Source organism: Gadus morhua, chromosome 19 (genome assembly GCF_902167405.1).
Source record: "Gadus morhua chromosome 19, gadMor3.0, whole genome shotgun sequence".
In the NCBI taxonomy this organism is placed as follows: Eukaryota; Metazoa; Chordata; class Actinopteri; order Gadiformes; family Gadidae; genus Gadus; species Gadus morhua.
The window spans coordinates 15,474,631-15,491,241 of record NC_044066.1 but is presented as its reverse complement, the minus strand read 5'-3'; the positions used below and the strand labels follow the sequence as shown (position 1 = coordinate 15,491,241).

The window sequence follows — 16,611 nt, the reverse complement described above, 5'->3', positions numbered from 1 at the left end:
CTTCCCTTTCCCGGGCCACATTGACCAGCTCTGACGGGGGGATCCCGAGGCGTTCCCAGGCCAGTCTTGAGATATAATCTCTCCACCTAGTCCTGGGTCTTCCCCGAGGTCTCCTCCCCACTGGACGTGCCTGAAACACCTCCCAAGGGAGGCGCCCAGTGGGCATCCTTGCCAGATGCCCGAACCACCTCAGCTGACTCCTTTCTAAGTAAAGGAGCAGCGGCTCTAATCCGAGTTCCTCACGGATGTGTGACATCATGCGCAGGAAAAAGGTGCTAGGGTTCTACGGAGCAACACAGTTGCCAAGTGTTGTGACAGAGAATTGGAAAGGCAATGCTACATGCTAGTCTATTGGATAGGGATCACGACCGAATGGTTAGCAGAACACCGGCCTACAGGGTATCTACCTGTAGGCCACCCTCTAGCAAGACGTCACCTGAACCCCTTGTTTTGTAGCTCTGTGACCTTTTTCTTTTGGGTTAAAGTTCTCCACTGCTCATGTTTCTTTGTGTTCGTGTTGAAACTCACACAAAGGCCCAGCTGCCAACACGTACGCACACACACACACACACACACACACACACACACACACACACACACACACACACACACACACACACACACACACACACACACATACACACACAGCCCACACAACGCAGGACCACACACGCTGACTTCGCCCACACTATCACGCCCATCTCAGCAATAATCCGGGCGTCTACATTTTAGTCTTTGTTGTTTTGTAGCTTGAAGGTGTGTTATCCGTTGAATCTATTTTTAGTGGATGGAATCACGCGTATCAAAGATGTAATCGTTTATGGCAAATGTTGGTTCACTTCAGTTTGGCGGCGTGGCTCCACTCTTTCCTGTTGCTCCCCTGCGGTAGGATTGAGAGCGTGGCAGACGTCATACTGAAACCGACAGCGTACCAACACGTGGAGGAGCGCTACACGATCCCCCGTGGGGTGGTTCAACAAGTTACATACTATACAGAGCCGAACCAGAGCAGGTTGAGGCTGGTGGTGGTGGTGGTGGTGGTGCTGTTGATGGTGGCGGTGGTGAAGGCTGGTGGTGTTGGTGGTGGAGGTTTGTGGTGGTGGTGGTGGTGGTGGTGGTGGTGGAGGCTTGTGGTGTTGGTGGTGGAGGTTTGTGGTGGTGCTGGTGGTGGTGGAGGTAGTGGTGGTGGTGGAGGCTGGTGATGGTGGTGGTGGGGGAGGTTTGTGGTGGTGGTGTTGGTGGCGGAGGCTGGTGGTGATGGTGGTGGTGAAGGCTGGTGGTGTTGGTGGTAGAGGCTGGTGGTGGTGGTGGTGGTGGTGGTGGAGGAGTTGGTGGAGGCTGGAGGAGGTGGAGGCTGGTGGTGGTGGTGGTGGAGGTTTGTGGTGGTGCTGGTGGTGGTGGAGGTAGTGGTGGTGGTGGAGGCTGGTGATGGTGGTGGTGGGGGAGGTTTGTGGTGGTGGTGTTGGTGGCGGAGGCTGGTGGTGATGGTGGTGGTGAAGGCTGGTGGTGTTGGTGGTAGAGGCTGGTGGTGGTGGTGGTGGTGGTGGTGGAGGAGTTGGTGGAGGCTGGAGGAGGTGGAGGCTGGTGGTGGTGGAGGAGGTGGAGGCTTGGGTGGTGGAGGGCGAAGTTCAGCTCAGCAGACTTAACAACACAGAGTGTAGGTGTGTGTTTTGGACGGAAGGTCTTAAATCAACCGCCTTTCAGGTTACGTGCTTCTGATTGGACGGCGTTCGCTGTCAGATGATGACTAGGGCGTCCCGCCAGAACTAGCGACACCCATTTGATCGGAAGATCTTCGTAGTGAAAGTGGAAGTGGACACTTCCACAGCTGGTTCCAGCCGGTTCCCCTAGGGCCAGGCTGACCGTCACTCCTGCTCGCCGATGACCTGTGTCTCCATTCACCAGAACACGATCTAAATGACTAAGCCATTATGCTCATTTCTTGTAACAATGGCGCATCTGTTGTTTTTAAAAACAGAACTAGTTAATAATTCAACCTGTTCACTATCAAGGATTTAGGAACCTTAATGTTCAGAGTTATATTATCCTATTGTTTCTCCTCTTATCAATGCAAATCCATTTCTATGTTTACTCCTGTTTATATTGGTTAGGTACGCACAACTCAGGAAGAACTGTGTTGTGACGTGCATGAAAGGGTTCTAAAGGTAAGAAAGGTAAGCCTATTTGGCCGGAGATCAGAGATATTAACCTGTTTTGTTTTCATATGACACCACTTCGAATATTCTGGTTCTCAGGCAAGCTTCCTTGTTCTGTGGAACGGTAGAAATTAGATTGTGCTTTTAGTGTGTTTGATCATCTCAGTGTAACCACAGCAACAGGCTTGCCCTGATGCACGAGAGGTACTCTTCCCAATGAGTGGGCCCTCAAAGGACTCGAACTCGGTTCCTCTTCCTCCCCCACCAGCACTTGATCAATACCCCAAAACCCTGATGGAATACATCTAAATAGTCTAAATCTCAAAGAATACTGGTGGATTTGTTTTGTAGCCGCTTTTTTCTAGTGTGAAAAAAGTCAGCGATAGTTCCCTGTAATGTGTGTTAGGCCTTTACAGTCCTGTAACCTGCAGGATATAGTCCATATTCAGTCAGTTTAGCCTGTATGATTTAGTCTATGTGCGTTCCACCCCACCAGAGCTCTCTTGGCCTCACATTTCTTTACGGGCTTGTTACTGTTTGAGAGCTATAAACGTATAAACAGCCATTTTAATCCATTGGGAACATTTTAAAACTGGAGCTGATTTAATTGGATTTTCGTCAGGCCATTGTTGAGGGATGAGTCGACTTCTTTCACATTGCTGTCATTCGGAGATTGAATACCTACTGAATAAACAATATCTTTCTAGTCTAAAAAAAAACATGAGCCACCAAAGGAAGAGACTTATTCTGTGGGAAACACTGAACATAAAGTTACACTGATACATTAGCCCTGGGCTGTCCCCACCTGGCTGTTTGGTAGTCGACTCATGGAATGGGGACTAAGGTGAACTTTATGACTTGGCAATTTCAGTGGAATGAAATTAACTACGTGTTTCACTGCATGCCGGGACGAATCTCCAGGTTGTTATCCTAGAGAGATCCAGTTCTTTTTGGAGGGAGTCCTGTTTCGCCTTCGTCATCATTGGGAACGAGTCAACACGTCGGAATGCCCTCGATTCAACCCTGTATAATGTGTGTGACGCCAGTTCCTTCTCACTGATTCCAGGAATAACAACTTCCGGGAAGATGTTGACATTTTCCACTAATCTCAAGTGTTTCAAACGTTTGGATATACTTCTGGGATGGATTTGGCAGGTAGTTGGGGGAGATATAAATAGATATCTTTATACAGCAAGGCAATACTGCAGTTAAAACTGAATGAATATGTAAATAAACACCCAAATATGACATATGCAAAAGTAGAATACACACTGCATTTAAAAGGCAACAATAATATTAGATTTATTATATGTGTTCAAGATTTACAAAGGACACAATTCAGCAAATAATACACACAGAAGGCATGTTAGTAGTGGATATGCAAACACATTGAGAACTTATATAGAAAAACATTAAAAAAAAAAAAAAAAAACATATACAGGTCGACCAGTAATACACACATAATCTCTTGAGAGCAAGTTTTAGCTCCCTTTGAGTGTTACAAGTTCCTGTACTGTATTGTGAGTACATTAACCTATAACATCTATCATGCAGTGAATATAACTTCCCCTTCCCCTATATCATCACACCACAGTGACATATTAGTGACTGGTAGTATTGATAACCTTGTTGTCATCACAACAAATTGCTTCTGGTATGGCCCTCCCCCTCTCATCCTCTCATATTGCTTTTAAGCAGCGCTGAGGAAGTAGAAGCGTCATTAGGTGACGGCTGGAATGATGGTGCTCCTCTCGTTCCTGTTGGCTCTCAGCCTAGTCTCAGAGCTGCTCGCTGGACCGCTGCCCCAGCGAGATGCCCTGGACTGCTCGGAGGTCCACTGCTCTCAGGTAAGACACATTCCACCAGCTCCTGCAAGCTCATGCAACTGGCGAATTGCTACTTAAATGTAATGGTCAATTTGTTTTGTATTCCATCATTGAATAAATGCAATGTAGGTTTGATACATTATTTCCAACTCAATTAATTTACATGAATAATTGAGGATCCGAATACACTCAAACCATCTAGTACCTGGTTTTAATTAAATTAATTATTAAAAATCAATTCATTATATAACGAATTGAAATATCGATAAGTGCAGGTCTGCTGGCTGGTTTCACGACACCAGCTGTTTACGACAGCAGCTGATCTTCATCCAGATGATGTAGATCACCTGGGAAGCGGGTTACATGGTTGGAAATAAACACCGCACCGAGCAAGTAAACGCTGCCAGAACCGAATCAACCAATGGAAGTTCAAACAACATAGAAAGGAAGACAATGCGAGGGAAAATAGGTAAATAAGTTTCGCACACCGACCTGTGTGCGTAATTGGCGCGCGCCGCGGGAACTCCAGACTGGAGAGCTATGTGAGAGAGGGAGACCTCACCTTACCTTATCTTACCTTACCTCTGGAGCTCTCCAATAAACAGCCTTTCATCAATCCTCTGTAAGAACTGTCACACACTAACTTTAGCCTTATGCACCCTGAACCGACTCGTTTACATGAATCCATAAATGGGCTCAACCAGACAGGTTTCAAACTAGTCCATGTGATCAAAAACGGTGTCCTCTCTCCATATGAGACCCAGAGACCCGGCAGAAGATCCGCTCCATCCGCTTAGAGCGTCAAGCAGATATTGAAAAGTGATCGAAGGACATCAAGTATGATTTATTTATTTTTTAAATCATTCGACCGATCTAGCCAGTCATTTACAGGCCTATCCATTTTTTTTTTCCTGCGTCATCTTCCAAAACAGACTTTTTTCGTGTCACTGCATCCAGTCCGGTCCCATCACGGCCACGGAGTGTTGTCTTCTTGTATTTAACGGCGATAAACCTAGGTCATTCTAGGTTTATAACCATAATTGACGCAGGCTGATGGGCTACAGGCAGGGACATGTCAGGTTTTGCATTTCGTTTGTGGCTTGCTCAGATTTTTTCCTTGGGCACTAAAAAGTAGTCTGTCATCTGTAATAGTTTAGGGGTTAAACTATTTCATATAATACTTATCTTTTGGGTGAATGAAACGAACATAATAACTTCCTGAAACGATTGAACACACACACACTCACTCGCCCACACACACACTCGCGTTATGAGATCAAAGGAGTTTCGTCCCTGGTCTGCAATTACTGACGCTGGCGTTTAGTCACGAATACTACTCAGTTAGTCCACCTTGATTCACCTTGTAGAACTAAGATACCGATGTATTTAAATTGTGAACATGTACCTATGGGAAACTCATTGATGATTATCATCTGGTGTGATTGTGCACAACGAACTACACACAGAGCGCACTGTGTCATGAGGATGTGTTTAACGCGCTGTGGAAAACCCCTTCTGCTCGGCTGATTGCTTTGTGTGTTTCCCTTTCAAAACAAGCAACATTTTATGGGGTCAGAACAGTCTCATTAATAATGAGTGCACAGAGAAGGATTCACAAATGTATTTTGTGATTTATATATAAATTACTCTCTTCCCACAAATACATTTCAATGCACACATAAATGGATATCGGTATGTATAAATGTAAAATAAATCCATAAACAAAAATAAGTTTCACAAACACATTTCTAATCCACACACAAATGTACCTTGTTTTAAATAAATGTAATATAAATCCATAAATATATTAATTAAAAAAATATTTGCAATTTTCATCACAATGTATTTGGATGTTGTAACATTTATATACAAACTGTTAAACTTGTATTTACAAGACGTTTTTCATTTGTGAACTTACTTGCATTTGTGTGGGAACTGGTCTGTATTTATGTTTGGATTTTTGAGACTCTCCTGACGTCGCTAGATTCACAAATGCATTTTTTTCAACAAGGAAGTCTCTGTAGCCAATCAGATGCCTCCCTCGTTTTCAGTCAACCACATGACTGCTGTGACTGGGTTTTTACGTCGGTGCCGTTTACTACTTTAACGGCACCGATAATCCCAAAACCCAGTCGAAATTAGATGGAAAAAGTGTCGTGACGCAGCATTCACTTCTTCACCACCTAGAGATTGTTATGTACGATCATTCAAAAAAACATGTTCTTTCCGATAGAGTAGACATTTGACAGAGAACCGGGAGGCTCGGAGGCTGGACTCAGAGGTCGGAACTGCAGCCATGTGATTGGCTGAAAACGAGGGAGGCATCTGATTGGCTACAGAGAGTTCCTTGTTGAAAAAAATGCATTTGTGAATCTAGCGACGTCAGGAGAGTCTCAAAAATCCAGACATAAATGCAGACAGTTTCACACACAAATGCAAACAAGCTCACAAATGAAAAGCGTCTTGTAAATTCAAGTTTAACAGTTTGTACATAAATGTAACAACATCCAAATACATTTTTGATGAAAATTGCAAATCTTTTTTAAATTAATATATTTATGGATTTATATTACCTTTATTTAAAACAAGACATATTTGTGTGTGGATCAGAAATATGTTTGTGAAACTTATTTTTGTTAATGGATTTATTTTACATTTATACATGCCGATATCCATTTGTGTGTGCATTGAAATGTATTTGTTAGAAGAGAGTAATTTATGTATAAATCACAAAATACATTTGTGAATCCTTCTCTGTGCATTCATTAATAATGAGACTGTTCTGACTCCATAACATTTTGCCTTCGGTAAAAACGAATAACAGTCGGGTGAAATTGTGAAAGAGCCTTTAACATAAATGGAAACAGCTCTACACAGAAGCTTACTTACTCCATGTTTTTGTTTCTCTTTACTTCCCTGCAGGGTCTGCAGTGCAAAGCAAAGCAACACAGTGAGTACTGAGTCCTTACAGCAAACTGGACAACAAACGTCTCTATAATGTTTCTGATGAATCGTCAAGACATGTCACGTCTGCCTGCTGTTGGTGTCTAGTTTGGAGATGTATTTCAATTTAAAATTTAAAACACATTAAACGGGGGTTCACACCCCAACACATACAGTGGCAGGTGGGGGCAGAGAATGTTAGTATGACTAAATTAACTTAGTTTGTCACTAGGTTCATTTCTTTATTTGAAACAGAATTGCTGATATCGATGATCCGAGAAATGAAAACGATTGCATCCAATGATCTGTCCAAACCAGGATCCCTGTTCTGTATCGATCTTTGCACAGTAAAAAGATGATTATGTAGCTTTGGTTATGTGTGCATGGTTATGTCGCTTTGTATGATAGAGACACATCCATTTCCCAATGAGCGGAAACGTGACCCATGATCAACGTCCAAGCCTGTTTAGTCGTTACGCCCCAGGTCAAAATACCCCGCCGCTACACACACACACACACACCGTGCTCCGCCTGTTTCTGACTGTGACCCGAGTGTGTTTTGTGTCGGTTGTCCGCAGACCCCTTCTCCTCCTCTCCGTGCCGGAGTCCTCCTGAGGGCGCGAGGACCCCCAACGTCACCCTCTCCTCCGACCTGCACTGCCCGGGCATTCAGAGGTGCTCCCTGCAGCTGGTCGTGTCTACCTCCTTCATCCTCACCGGTAGGGTCCACCCAGTGGCTGTTCACAACGCTCGTGGAGAGGATGTTTTTGCACGTGTTGGACTGACGTTAAGTGGCATACTGCTGTGTGTTTTAGAACCAGTGCACGGCCTTATCATCTGCGTCCAGGCGCCGGGGCGCACGCCGAGATGTGAACAAGTCCACTTCTCGAAGTCCTCCAGGAAACGGATGGAAGGATCTCTGGTAGGGTTCTGCTCTTTAACCTTCTTATAACATTATGACATCCCCTCGTTATCACCTGTTTATGGCAACAACCTGCCGTCACCTCTTTATCACCTCGTAACATCTCCCCGCCCTCACCTCGTTATAACATCACCCAACCATCACCTCGTTATCACCTTGCTATAACATTACCCCACCATAACCTAGCCATCAGCTCATTATCACCTCATAATATTACACATCTAACATCACCATCTCCTCGTTAAACATCTCCACCTTATTGCCATCCTTATTACTGCCCTATTCTGAAACATTACATGGAGACGCTGCAAAGGAGCATGAACCCTAAGAGAACTACCACAAAGTTTATCCACCTTAAATTAAGATACATTTCCCTTTAATGTCTTCTCGTGAGCGGTGAGGGGACTAACTTGGGAAAAGCCAAACAAACTCTTAACTTCATTAATCTTAACCCATTCAACAATCACAACATGTATCTAGCCTGAATTAATAAAAAAAAGTATATTTCCTTTATCCCAACGCGTTTAATATTTCATCCCCGGGCCGCGGGGACCAGTCCCTGTGGGGACTGGTCTGTCCCTTCAGCTCGGTACCAGTCCCTGCTGGGAATAGGAGCTCCACATAATGAGCTGAGTCACGACATTCTCTGGTCTGAGGGAATGTGAGTGACTGGTTTTATGTGCGTAAGAGCACAGGCTTCCCTCCCTCCCGAATGAATACAGGGTGGGGATGACGCAGCACTTTAGACAATAACAATGGAGTAACAAAGGTCACATGGCTCTTCCTGGTTCTTTGGTTACGTAACTCCCGTTAGACACTTTGTTTAAAGATCGCAGACGGTGACTCATCCGGAGTTTAACCAATTTATGTTTATGTTTTTTTTATATTTATTCAAGCAGGTAAAAGTCATTGAGATTCAAAAATCTTTTTTCTAAGAGGGACCTGGCCAAGAAGGCAGCATAAAACAAACAAATACATTTAGGTTTGTGCAAACAAAAACACACAATTTTCCCAAAATTAAAAGAAAGTTTGGAGATTTCATAGTGAACTAAATGGACACAGGAACAATTTCCAATAATGGTAAACGTATACTTCAAACGTATATAGAATTTTTGTGTGTGTGTGTGTGTGTGTGTGTGTGTGTGTGTGTGTGTGTGTGTGTGTGTGTGTGTGTGTGTGTGTGTGTGTGTGTGTGTGTGTGTGTGTGTGTGTGTGTGTGTGTGTGTGTGTGTGTGCTCCAGGTGAAGGTGACCAGCCGGTCTGTCGGGGTCTCCCCGGGCCAGGAGGCCAGGGTGAGGGTTCACATGGTGCCTGAGCTCTGTGGCAGAGGCTGGACCGGAACCTTCCACGCTCCAGGTAGGAGAAGGTCTCACACACCCACGCTGGAGTTGTACCGACCGTTGGACATCCTCTGTTATAGATTCAGGGCATTAAGAAGAAGCAAGCTGCCAGATCTAGTTACTCTCAGTGAATTTAAAGCTGTTGTAAAGAGTTTGATGTCGGACTCCATTGGAAATTGCAAATGTTTTAGTCAATGATCTAAATGTATTATTACTATTGCACTTAGTATTGAATTGTACTTCGTCTTGTGATTTATGTTGGAACTGTGTACTAGTGTCCATCTTGGCCAGGTCTCTCTTGTAAAAGTGATTTTAATCTCAATGAGACTAAACCTGGTTAAATAAAGGATATAATAATGATAATAATAATAATAATAATAATAATAATAAATTTAGCAGACGCTTTTATCCAGTGCGACTTACAATAAGCACATTAGTCAGAAGAAAGAGAAACGACAATATATCGCTGTCGGTACAGTACGCATGTTCATTGAACCAAGTGCCAAGCACTAACAATCGCTAGGCTAACCCATTCCCCGTATACAACAAAGCTATGATTCAGATGTTATAATCTGGGTCAGATGGGCATGAGGAATCCGTGACAATTTATTGCAGGGGCAACATTTTTTTCAAATTCTCTTTGGCACGCTTATTGTAGGAAGATATCATATTCTAATCAGCCTCCCAGTCCTCCCGTCACTGCAGGCCCAGTAGGAAGTAGAGATATTAATTGTGTCACGAGCGTGAACTATTTCCATGATGTAAACAAATGAGGCCATTAGAAAGAGTTTAGGACACCTTTATCAGAGTGTACAAAGTCCCAGTGCACGTTGCTCTTCTAAGAAATCCAATCTCCAACCCGGCAGTCCTACTAGCTTGTTCCATGCAGTTCTCATGAATATCATTATAAATGGCTGAATGACTCTTGTATGTTCCCAGAATGCAGCAGCGGTGATCTCCGAAAAAAAGTCCCACAATGCATCAGTAAGTTGTGTACTCTACAGCCTAAACACACGTTTACACTGCACACATGCGTATTACATGCCGTCACCTAAAATATTATTCTGGAGTGTACTTGAGCTAATCATGCTTGTATGCATATATACACTATACATTACTCTGAATGCACCAAGTTTGATCAAGCCTTATTAAGAATTTTTCCTTCCCTTTCATCTCTTCCTCTCTCTGCCTCTCTTTCTGTCTGTCTCTCTTTCTGTCTGTCTCTCTGTCTCTCTGTCCCTCTGTCGTCCCCCAGCTGGTAGTCTCCATTACTCTCTCCTCCCAAAGGAAAGCAAGCTGGTGGTGTCTGTGACGGACATGTTGGACGACCAGGACTACCGGCTCAGGCTCTGCCTAGAGAGCTACGTCTGCTCTGGGACGGGGGCTGACGCCCTGGTAGGTCACCATGGCAACGCTGTGTGTGTGTGTGTGTGTGTGTGTGTGTGTGTGTGTGTGTGTGTGTGTGTGTGTGTGTGTGTGTGTGTGTGTGTGTGTGTGTGTGTGTGTGTGTGTGTGTGTGTGTGTGTGTGTGTGTGTGTGTGTGTGTGGGCGAGTGTGTGTGTGTGTGTGTGTGTGTGTGGGCGAGTGTGGGCGAGTGTGGGCGAGTGTGTGTGTGTTCAAGTTATTATGTTCGTTTCATTCACCCAAAAGATAAGTTAATTTAAACAAATTGAAAAATGCCCTTTTAACGCACACGCACACGCACGCACGCACACGCAGTGCACGCACGCACCAAGTCATCTGACTCTTCTACTCCCTCTAGATAAAGAAGGAGGAGGCGGTGAAGGAGGTCTCTCTCTCCTTCTCCCGACCAGTGCCCTGTCTATGCATTGAGGTGAGGCTCTCTCTATGCTCTAGTCTTCCTCATCATCATAGACCACCCCCGAGCCCAAGGATCACAGACCTGATGGGGTTGATATCCAGAACCTCTCGACTGGGCGTCAAACCAACCAGTGTTTTAAAGACAACACCTGCTGCTCACTCACCTGTCTCCTAGTCCGGGCCAGGCCTCCTGTCGGGCCCCGGGCCCCTGCTAGACCCCCCCCCCCCCCCCAGACCCCCTGCCCCTCTCCAGCCTCCCCCTCGTCTGACCGCTGCTCTCTCTCCCACAGGGCTGGTCGGCCATGATGGACGCTCCCAGAGTTCGAGTCTGTCCCTTCAGAGACCGTAAGTATTACTCTAGATTTTAAAGAATATAAATATAGAAGTACTAGTTAATTTTCTGTAATGACGATGATGACGAAGCCGTCGTCATTACAGATGACGTTGTTTTATTAAACTCTTTTATTAATCGTCCTTTCTAAAATATGAGCCCTCTCTCTGTCTTACCTTAAGTTGACTTCCCTACTGTACAGAAAGCGATATATTGTTGTTGCTCTTTCTTCTGACAAATTAACTCATTGTAGGTCGATTTTTGGATAAAAGCGCCCGCTAAATGTAAATGTCATCCAAGGATTCAAAAATGACAAACTTTGTACTTGCCGTCCGTTTCGTTTCCCCCCCTGCCATAGATACGGACCAGTTGTGGTTCGGGGTGACCTTTGACCCGATGGAACAGGAGCTGTCATGGCAACCGGCGTGCCCGGTGGACGTGGTGGTGTCGCTGTGTCAGATTGGGGCAGAGGACGTCTGTGAGGACCTCCCACACGCCAACCAGACCACCCGCACCAGCAAGGTCGGTCTCGCTCATTGGTCCTCGGGTTTTACAGACGAAACCTCATTGGCCGTCGTGTTTAAGAGTCCTAACCTCATTGTCCGGCATGTTTTACAGTCCTAACCTCATTGGTTTCCTGTTTTAGAGCTATAACCTCATTTGTCGTCGTGTTTTAGATACCTAACCTCATTGGCCATCGTGTATGATACTTAATCCCCATTGGCCGTCGGGTTTAGGAGTCCGTACCTCATTGGTTTTGTGTTTTTAGAGCCGTAACCTCATTGGTCATTGTGTTTTACAGCCCTACCCTCATTGGCCATCGTGTTTTAGGGTCCTACCCTCATTGGCCGTTGTGTTTGGCGCTTAATCCTCATTGGCCGTCGTGTTTAAGAGTCCTAACCTCATTGGGCGTTGTGTTTCAGGTGAAATTCACTAAGGTGAACGCCAACCCTCATCTCTGTGTCAAGGTGAGTCTAAAAACCCTCCATCTGTGTTTTCATTCTGGTCTCGTGACTAGAATATGATGCATGACTGTAATCTTGAGTTTGATCAGATTGATCACATCCAATGTCAACGCTCAGACACTCGGTAGCCTTGAGTAGGTTGGTGATGAAAGTGCAGCTAAGGGGAGAAACAGCAGGTGTGATAATATCTCAGCATACTCCAAGTAGATGCTAGACTAAGTACAAACTTGACACACAAAATGATTGTGATGTAGAACCATATAGGGTGTGAGGAGATGGTTTCCATGTTTGGGCATGTTATGAGCCTGAGGTGGACTGCCCTTATGATTAACAGATTGAGGAAGTTCATCTGATGTCATGCCTGCGTCAGGGCCAGGCAGTGGGGGGCAGCAGACTGTGGTCAGCTGTTCCCTTACGTTCTCTTCTTCCAAACTCGACGATTCTCCTCCCAAAATGTTTCACAATGTTCCACTTTAAAAATGTAATCAGGGCTTGGCACCCTACACTATTATTCATCTTTTAGATATCTTTGCAGTCTTCCTGTCTGGCTTTTTTCCCCTTGAAACTTTATTTTACATCCAGTATCATACTAATACTTACAAATATTTACGACTACTAAGAATTGGTTTTGATACTATTATAATCAAAACCAATGCTTCTATGTATAGTAGTAATACTGTATCCTACTAATAGTACTTATCATACTAATACTACTATGTATCATACTTGTACTATATCATTCAAATGCTAATTCGACACCAATACTACTATATTGATACTCCTTCTACTGCATACTATGGTAATTATCCTACTTATACTGGTAGGCCAATAATTATATTACTTCTACTTTGTACTACTACTACCTATCATACCGATAGGCCTATGTATCATGTGATGTATCTTGCATAATGTGTTTGTTTAATAGCCAAACTAATCGCAGGAAGTGCATTTCCTCGTTACTATCCCAGTCCCTTTACATGAGATGCATTTACACTACATTTACACAAAAAGTAAATATTTTTTCCGATACACTTCCAGTGATTTCACGCGTAAAAAGAAATATTAACTTTTTAAATTTGGAGACATTATATTAAATTGCAGCAAAGTCACCTATAAATATGTGATGCCATATAGCGTTGGAGCACGATGTTGTTGTAGGGGGGGAATTCCCTTTTAACCGAAGCCGTCTCCTTCCTCTCGTTGTTCCCAGTTCACCACGGCCTCCGGGTCCTGGACCAAATGTCCCTTCAAAAAAACAAACCTCCCACTGAACCCCCCTCACCCCAACATCCCGTGCCCCGCGCCCGTCTGAGGTGCTACAGTCGTCCCAGCGGCCCCTGTCCGTCTCGTGGGGGACCACGGACCGAACCATTTCAAAACGGGGAACCGCCGTCTTATTTTCTTGTCGTCACTTGCAAAATTATGTAAATGAATGTTTATAATTTATTGTATTTATCCGACAATGGATTCCATATTTATGGATTCAATCGCTTATTTGTAAATAGATATCCATCTATCGATCTCTATAGATGTATGTATAAAACATATTTTTTTACATATGCAGCTCTTTGACGCCACGTCGTTTGTTATACAGCATGTTCAGTAGCTTGTTTACAGTTTGTTTGACAGCCTGTTTGACTGCTTGATTGACAGCTGTCTGTTGGTGACGTTCTGCACCTCCGCTAATCGACTGCCTCTACAAACAACAGTTCCCAGCAGGAGCACAACTTGCACCTCATTTAATGTCAGCATCTGTATCCCATTTTACATAAAATATGTTTTGATGACCTCATCTAGGCTTCTGTAATACAGGCTCATGCAACAGTGGCGCAACCGGAGGAGCTCCGCTCTGTCTGACCTCTCACGATATTCAAACTCGCATCCGAGTCAAAGTTGAACTGAATTTTGTTTTCAATTGTCTTTTATAATGTACCAATATCTTTTGATGGTGTTGAAATGCTGCCGAACTTTCGAATGTGATATTAATAATAATAATAATAATGCATTGAATTTATATAGCGCTTTTTCCTAGACACTCAGACGCTTTACATTGAAGGGGGGGACCTCACTCACCACCACCAGTGTGTAGCACCCACTAGGGGTGATGCATATATTGTGCAACCTTCTAGAATCTAGACCAAAGGTGTAGAATGTGCTCTGCCTAGAGATGATGACTGGATAGGGCCACTGCCTTTACACAAAAGGGGATATCAGACTCAAAGTTCACCCAGAACACTGAGTTAAGCCTGAGTCATTACCCCACCCCCACAAGAGGAAGAACGCACAGGCTTTTCTTTCTGTATGCCACCCCATCCTCCAATCTGACTGAGGCCGTTACACATTCTGTGCTGCGGTACCCCTACTACAGAACCCCCACCTCCACACTGATGGAGGCTGTGTCGCATGCTGTGCCATGGTACCCCTCATTCAGCACTGCATCCCCGTCCTCTACACTTACTGAGGCTGTTGTGCTTGCTTTGATACGGTTCAACTATCAAAGAAACCCAGTTGTAATAAACGTCTTTCTATTGAAGATTTGAATCGTTGAAGATTCGAGGTCGAACCAAACTCTGTGTGTGTGTGTGTGTGTGTGTGTGTGTGTGTGTGTGTGTGTGTGTGTGTGTGTGTGTGTGTGTGTGTGTGTGTGTGTGTGTGTGTGTGTGTGTGTGTGTGTGTGGGAGTGCTGTAACATGCCCTCTTCTGTGAAGCTAGTGGCGTATTTACCACGCACTGAACCAGGAAGTAAGGATTATCTGTAGACCGCTGTCACCTCCCGATGTAAATTTCCATTGTACAATTGAACCGTGGAGGAAGTTGATATTTTGGTGGACTAAGGACTTTAATATGTTACAATGACTCACATCGGTACTGCCCCCTCAAAGCAGGTCCGACTTGAATTCATTTTTATGGACCATAAAGCATACCGGTTGTACAGGTTTATCAAAGCAGTTGTCGGTCTGTCTGTCTTAAGTCTGCTGTTCCGAGTTTAATAAAACAATGCATTTCTAAAGCCTCTGCATCTTGGACTCAGCATTTTATTATCTGCAGCAGGATTGGTGATTGTGAATGAATGTAATTGTGTTTTGGTAATGAGATGTTGAAATGGGTGTCATCACATCTGGGAACACGTTTGCCCGAGTGGGGAACACATCCTTCTTGTTTTGGAGAAGGCAATGTTCTTACTCGTCTGCTTGCCTTCCAGGAACATGATCTTTGAGTAAACAAGCACCTTGTGCCTGGGGGGGAAGAAAACGAACAGATTCTAACTTATGCGTGCGTCTAAACCACTACATCTAGCGGTGAAAGCACAGCTCTCCTCTTGGCAGTATCTTTCCACAGATTCTAATCTACACGGTCAATTCCAAACCGGTTCCCTCCATTGCTCAAGGTTGGAGGACAACCAGGCCATCTCTCCATCGAAGGCTCCAGGGTTGATGGTTCCTGTTTCTGTCGCTCTGTTTCGATGGCTTGGTGGGGGAGGGTAGGACCATCAGGGAGGTGACTGGTATGTGTTGGAGAAGGTGAGATGAAATCATTGCAACGAAGGAGGCTGGCCTTTTCCTGAAGCATCGATGTAAAGAGGCCTCATATGGATTGATGTTGTGGGGTAACTCTGCTAAACATGAGTATTTAATAGAATGTCTCACTATCTCCAGCCATATATAATGAGTAAGGACTCTGGGCCCATAATATATAATTTATATTATAATAACGTATAATCGTTTAAGATAATTAACATTGTTCTACTGGTACTTGGCTCCGGTTTTCAGAGGAGATTCTGAATTAAAAACAAACAGGCTGCACCAAAATAAAGATGACATCTGTGAGATTATTGTTCACAATGATATATGTGGATGCTATTGGGTCAGAGTGAATTAATTTACACCTAGCCGCCTACCAGTGCAAACTATTGATGTCATAAAGTTAAGTAAAACAAAGGTAGCAACGTTTTTCCGTGATGATACCGTTTGAGAGGCAGCTCAGGAGAACAAATTGGTCAATTCTGACAACCCCTCTATGAAAAGGTCAGGGTGAATACTTAAAAACTATTGTAGTTGCACCTTACGTCCGACAGATGGTGACAAACACCGTGTGTTCTTATTGAGGGACACAAAATATTTCGTATTCTAACCCTCTCTTGGAGATGTGATTGAGTCACACTGGAATAGTTTAAGGATTGATTCACACTAACACTTTTTTTTTTTAATCTGTTTAATGGACTTACTCTACTTTACTAACTACTTTAGTAATTGTAGCAGTTGAACCTGAAACACATCACCAAGGTCTCTCTCTTTCTTTCTCTCTCT

General features: G+C 44.1%; 1 protein-coding gene across 1 annotated transcript; it reads left to right on the top strand.

Annotated features, from left to right (window-relative positions):
* The first annotated feature begins 3,858 nt into the window (after positions 1 to 3,858).
* Positions 3,859 to 14,837, top strand: il17rel (interleukin 17 receptor E-like). Its single transcript, XM_030342010.1, has 12 exons — positions 3,859 to 4,003; positions 6,905 to 6,932; positions 7,504 to 7,644; positions 7,741 to 7,847; positions 9,089 to 9,203; positions 10,127 to 10,171; positions 10,443 to 10,582; positions 10,950 to 11,021; positions 11,299 to 11,353; positions 11,698 to 11,861; positions 12,263 to 12,307; positions 13,515 to 14,837. Exons 1-12 carry the CDS (start codon positions 3,893 to 3,895, stop codon positions 13,614 to 13,616), a joined length of 1,125 nt encoding a protein of 374 aa, XP_030197870.1. The 5' UTR covers positions 3,859 to 3,892; the 3' UTR covers positions 13,617 to 14,837.
* The last annotated feature ends 1,774 nt before the right edge of the window (positions 14,838 to 16,611 follow it).

What these genes read in the sequence shown, in the direction of transcription:
- il17rel (XM_030342010.1), top strand. Translation starts at nt 3,893, where the DNA reads ATGATGGTGCTCCTCTCGTTCCTGTTGGCTCTCAGCCTAGTCTCAGAG. An exon ending in AGTCTGTCCCTTCAGAGACC is followed by an intron (nt 11,354 to 11,697) that starts GTAAGTATTACT and finishes CCCCTGCCATAG; the next exon opens with ATACGGACCAGTTGTGGTTC. An exon ending in AGACCACCCGCACCAGCAAG is followed by an intron (nt 11,862 to 12,262) that starts GTCGGTCTCGCT and finishes GTTGTGTTTCAG; the next exon opens with GTGAAATTCACTAAGGTGAA.